At 43.8% G+C, this 6000-nt stretch overlaps 1 protein-coding gene across 3 annotated transcripts in view; it reads right to left on the reverse strand.

Annotated features, from left to right (window-relative positions):
- The window catches only part of LOC143029738 (integrin alpha-PS3-like), a 40144-nt gene that overhangs the window by 11401 nt on the left and 22743 nt on the right, over positions 1 to 6000 (reverse strand). For all 3 annotated transcript variants that reach the window (XM_076192620.1, XM_076192621.1, XM_076192622.1), the window contains exons 7-14: positions 5491 to 5774; positions 4601 to 4813; positions 4074 to 4182; positions 3626 to 3844; positions 2625 to 2798; positions 2111 to 2250; positions 1678 to 1825; positions 999 to 1064 (exon numbers count right to left, since the gene is read on the reverse strand). In XM_076192620.1, coding sequence (XP_076048735.1) covers positions 999 to 1064; positions 1678 to 1825; positions 2111 to 2250; positions 2625 to 2798; positions 3626 to 3844; positions 4074 to 4182; positions 4601 to 4813; positions 5491 to 5774 — 1353 coding nt within the window. The remainder of the gene's footprint in view (positions 1 to 998; positions 1065 to 1677; positions 1826 to 2110; positions 2251 to 2624; positions 2799 to 3625; positions 3845 to 4073; positions 4183 to 4600; positions 4814 to 5490; positions 5775 to 6000) is intronic.

A 6000-nucleotide genomic window follows, 5' to 3' on the forward strand; every position in this document is an offset into this window, starting at 1 on the left:
GCACTCATTTAAATCTATCCAAAAGGCCTCACTTTCCTCTACACTCTTCTCATTACCAGGCCCATATGCACTTACAAAAACCCACACCTCCCTTCCCAGTTTCACCTTCATCCACATTAACCTTGAAGAAACCTCCTTCCACTCCACCACATGTTTACCTATCTTTTTACTTACTAGCATAGCCACCCTTTCTCTCCCTCGTCCTCACCTCATTCCTGACACCCTCCCAACTACACTCCCAAACTCGCACTCGCCTTTCCCTTTCAATTTATTTTCACTCAATGCCAACACTTCCATCTTTCTTCTCACAAATATACTGCCTATCTCTTCCCTTATACTTTCATCTGTACCACATCCACGCACATTAAAAGACCCAAACCTTAGGGTTCTGGTTGGAAAACTCCTCCTAGAGTCTCTTATGCCTTTGCTTTTTTTTTTTAGGAATGTTCCCTTTGGATCTACAGGGAGAAGGATGCCTAGTCCTATCCCCGTCCCGTTTTTTTTTTTTTTTTTTTTTTTAATGACTTAAGTGGGAACACTTGATGGTAGTATTTTTTCCCCCACCACAGAATTCGGTGAAAAAAAAAAGAAAATTAATATTCTGAGAAGTGGTATAGGACAGTATCAAGAGTCTGGGGACAGCGTAATTATGTGTGTCCCTGGTCCGTAGGAGCGCCCCATAAAGACTCTAAAGTATCAGCTGCATGCTACTGAGCAGCTTTTAATCCCACAATAACATGCAGCCAATTGTGACAGTGAAAAGAAGAAGAAAACATATACATTCTTCAGAGAAGGATACTTAGATCATTATGGTAGGGCGGAAAATAAACACCAAGACTGAATACTGAACCTTCCCTCTATCTATACACCCTCATCTTGATCAACTTCTTCGATGCGGCGTCCTACTCTATGATTCTATATTGATACTAAAATATTTTATCATACTGAAAGGTGGACTCTAGACTAGAGGGTTAATTAATGCATTGCAAGCAACTTACTAAGATTAGGAAGGACAGGGCTCACTTGGGGCGCGGGTGCAGGCAGTCTCTCGGGCCGAGATGATCCTGAAACAGAAGATGCATGGCGTCATCAAGACATCTATACACAAAAAAGGGACGCGACTTGAGCACTCAACGTGGCAGCATGCTTATTGCGCGGGAGAAAAGACGAACAAGGGTCTGTTATTAGTGGGCATATAAGATGGAAAAGGGGGAGGGAGGGGTGGTAGATGTAGCATATCGAGAAGCAGGTGTTGATAGAATGTAAGGATGTAGTTGGTGAGGATGGGAATGAACAAAGAGTTGGAAAACAGCGAAGGAAGTAGAGTGGGAGGGATCGGGGTAAAAAGCAGAACGGAGGGTTAGGTGGGGTGGAGAGAAGGGGAAACTGAGTGAAAGAAAACAACAATAGGTGGAAGGGGTAAGACTAAAGGAAGGCGGGCCATTTCCAAGATGACTGGATGGAATTAACTCCTCATACTTTTGACCTATAGATAGTTACGTGGGTCGAGTAGAATATCCCACATTAACCCTCACTTTTATATTGAACTAGTAATTCATTTATTTAGTTGCTGATTTATTCACTTCTTCATTTAATTATTCACTCACATCTATTATTATTTATCTCTTTCTTACATCAGGAGTTGTTAGACGATAGTTCTTGTTTAGGGTAACGTACCGGGATTGTGCAGCTGACGTCTTGATCGAGTCGTGGGTTGGGATCTGAGAGTATCCAGTGCCGGTTTCTTGTCCTCAAAGGGTCCGTCGCTTGCCAGACGGTACTCGAGGCGAAGTTCAATAGCCTGACGAAGGTCGGTCACCCCTTGCTGGAGGAGTTAAGTTAACTTTAGTTAGGACATTTCTATGAGAAATATTTTTTATGACGATTTTTCTTGTCCATGTACTATTCAGTATAAGCATGTGGCTCTTCTGAAAAAAACACACACACACACACACACACACACACACACACACACACACACACACGCAAACACATTTGCATGAGTTCTGTTTTGATAGCCCATTACAGAGCCTGTCTACCCGTTTCCCCAAATGTCTGACATGTTCTGCACCATCACGCTGATACCACATTTCATCATTAATAGTCTTACCGCTACTTTCGCCACATGGTCTCTGCAAGCCGGGAGATCCTTCTTGACGTTGATGCTATACGTGACAGAACTGGCACCCGACTCAAAGAAAGCCCTTTGGGTTGGCGCCAATGCGTCTAGCTCCAGTCGCACCAACACTTCTGTAAGTGAAAAACTGACCGCTATAGTGGCACAAAAGCTCAAAGAGGGTCATCGGGGTTGGTCCCCCTGCATCCAACTCAGAAGTACCAACACTTCTTTAAGTAAAATTGAATAGATAAATTAATAGATAAGTAAACAAGTACATAAATAAAAAAAATTAATTAATAAACAACCAAATAAATAAATAAATAGACAGATAAGCGAATAAATTAATACATACATGAATAAATAGGTGAATGAATAAATGTTGTTGTATTACAAATGTATAATAGACAAATTATTGTACATCAGACTTTGATGAGCTCCATTAACCCTCCTAACATATACTCTTATACGGACACACCCAACCTGACCTGAGCTGACATGACCTCACCTTGTGAGTCAGGAACTTGGAACCCGGAGTAGGAGACACAGGCGCTGATGACGAACTCCGTATCCTCGAGTCTGAGGCGCGTGGGCGACGTCGAGACATGACCCTCAAGCTTTGCCACTGACCTTGTCCTCAAGATCACAGCGTGGCCGGAGTCATAGCTTCCAATTGCGACATCTGGAAGGAAGAAGATCTTGAAGCTTCCGCTTAGTTTAATGCCGTGGCGCCATGATAGAGTTCTAAGGGCACCCTGGCGTCCGCGAGCTACAGTTTGGAGTCCACTGGTATAGATCATGCTGTGATCAACGCCAGATTATTCGAGACAGAGCCCATCATCCGTTGAATCTAAGCAATACGTCTCCGTAACGAAGGTGTCTAAATATTGCTCATGGTGAATTAACTATTCAGATTTGAATCCAATGCTCATGGTAGGAATGATCATTACAATAATGTACATGGATCTGTATATGCGAGTTCGTTCGTTTGTTTGTTTGTGTTTGTGTTTGTGTTTGTGTGTGTGTGTGTGTGTGTGTGTGTGTGTGTGTGTGTGTGTGTGTGTGTGTGTGTGTGTGTGTGTGTGTGTGTGTGTTCATTTTGGTCTTTGGATCACGTGTTGAACTCGCGATCGATAGCTATTTCCCTCCCGGAAGAGAGCTCAGAGCTCGTATGACCGATCTATGGGTAATGGTGTGACCTTACACGTACACACACACCCAACTCCCCGCCCACGAGAGTTGGAGTAACGACTCGAAGCGCATCGATACTGAAATTATTTCAGCCCTGGGTAGGATTCGAACCCGGACCGCCGTAGTGACAGTCAGGGACTCTATCAACTGCGCCCCGACCACGAGTGTGTGTGTGTGTGTGTGTGTGTGTGTGTGTGTGTGTGTGTGTGTGTGTGTGTGTGTGTGTGTGTGTGTGTGTGTGTGTGTGTGTGTGTGTGAATAGGACATATGCATATACTTCATGACATTGTATGCTTGTTCATCTTAAGAACCTCTCACCATTGTATCCGTTCGCGTCGACATCGGCACCTCGCGAGATTGACATCCCGAAGCCTCTAAAGGATGAGGACGCGGTCAAGACACCGCTGTTCGGGGAGGAGCGCATTTCGGAGGGGGAGAGTCGTTGCGAGAAGGTTGGCCTGAGGCCCTCGCTGTATCCATAGTAGATATACACGGCCCCCTCGCCATCGTTCTCATAGGGAGCTCCCACTAGGAGGTCTGTAAAAAGACATGAAGGACTTAAAGAGAGGGAAAATGGTAGCGGTTGACCACTACCGCTCTAAGTGGGGCACCCACCATTCACCCTAAATGGTGATCATCAAGAGTCCTAACTATGTGCCGCCTCTTTTGTAAGGAAATGAATCCTTCCCGAGTCTTCACAACTTTCATTCCAAATTTAAAGGTATATTTATAAAGACATAAACAAGAAGACCACTGTCCTCCTCACCGGCATAACCGTCCCTGTTGAGATCTCCTGGTGTCATTAACGCTGTCCCGAACCGGGCCCATGCCACCTCGGAACCGGTGTACCGGATGTTGGAGAGTACCAGCTTATCCTGGGGGCCAAAAAAAAAAAAAAAATGTTATGCAGACTAGTCTGACGAGTAAAACAGAAAGGGAAATGGGTTAATGGTGGTCAAGAGACCAATCGACTGTCTCCAAGACATTTTTTTCTTAAACCGCTTTACAAATGTTTGGAAAAAGTACCTGTTCGTGTTTAAGTTCAAATGCAAATGACATTATTAAAAAACGCCTAGATAAATATATGGAGTCCGACCCCAATCTATCTTATTTCTCAGCACCGTTTCTACCGTTTCCACCCCCTTACAATTCGCAAGCAGTTTCGTTTTAACGAATAAGTTTTGCTGTCTACATTTCCTTTATATTCTTTTGTACCTTAAGGAACGAAATTCACTTCAGTCTTCGAAACTTGTGCAAGAACATGTCCTAGTCATTCCCGATCTCATGACTTACCCGTTTATTCTCGAACACGTAAATTCTGCCCATGTCGGGAGCTTCCTGAAGGGCGTGCAAGGGCGCCCCAACCACGAGATCATCCAAGCCATCGTTGTTGAAGTCGAGAGCGGCGACGGAGGCTCCGAAGTACTCGCCAAGCTGCTGACCCTTCAGCACGTCCAAAATGTTGAACGGACGAGATTCGGTCAACGGGAACAGGAAGATGTATACCTGAGCAAAGAAGATAAGTATTCCAAAGTCAGCTCCAAAGTGAATGATTGTTAATTACGAATAAGCAACCGCAGTCTACAGAGAACATACTTGTTCCTTTTAATACAGAAGTACATAAGACTCTTTAGAAAAATTCTGCCGTATATGCTCGTTTTCAGTACGTGTGTGCGCGCACGCGCGTCTGTGTATTATGCACCATGGTCTTAGATCACGTGATGAATTCAGTTTCATACACACACACACACACACACACACACACACACACACACACACACACACACACACACAATCATAGTAATTTTTGTCACAAATGCCAATCGTATTAAGGGGACACTACAGTAGTGGCGTGTTACCCCACCATACCCCTTTAACCCTTAATCCTAGCCAAAATAATATTTTTTTTCTAAATGAAATATAGTTATCCAAGTACCTGGAGTGATAGGGTATCAGAATATATATGATTATGGGGGTCTATCTCCAAAACCCTAGGAGTTCGTGAACAAACAAACAGACAGACAGAGGCTAATACTTTATTATAGTATATATATGTATATATATATATGTATATACATATATATATATACATATATGTATATATATATATGTATATATATATATATATATATATATATATATATTTCTCTTTCTCTAACTTCTTCCCCTTGAGGTACACCTACCTGGCCGAAGGAGTTAGCTCCCCGTGGAGCTCCCGCTACGTAGTACGTCAACTTCCTCTTCGAGAACTTTCCCGAAGTGAGACTGTACCCGAAGAGACTGAAGTCCTTCAATTCCTTAGTGTCGTAGGGGTTCGTCACGAAGTAGTCACTGTACATCTCACTCTCGTTGATGTCTCCGGACATCTGGCGTCTCGACCTTTTTAGGGAGGTAGTGTCTCTCCTCCGGCGCCGGCTCTCCCCTCCAGGTCCTGCATCTTGGTAATCACGTGCTCGGATCACCGTCCCTGTTGTGAACGGGAATGACTCAATTTAACCTTTATCCTTCTAATGATGATGATGATGATGATGATGATGATGATGATGATGATGATGATGATGTTTAATGTCGCGAACTACCCCTATCAAGAGTTTAGGACGGTACCCCTTAAAGAGGACTTTGTAGCATCGAATTTAATGAACCGTGCTCTTAATCCAATTCGCTGACGGCAGGGCTATAACTACCGTCACCCT

Source organism: Oratosquilla oratoria, chromosome 11, assembly GCF_046742065.1.
Source record: "Oratosquilla oratoria isolate Oo_2021 chromosome 11, ASM4674206v1, whole genome shotgun sequence".
In the NCBI taxonomy this organism is placed as follows: Eukaryota; Metazoa; Arthropoda; class Malacostraca; order Stomatopoda; family Squillidae; genus Oratosquilla; species Oratosquilla oratoria.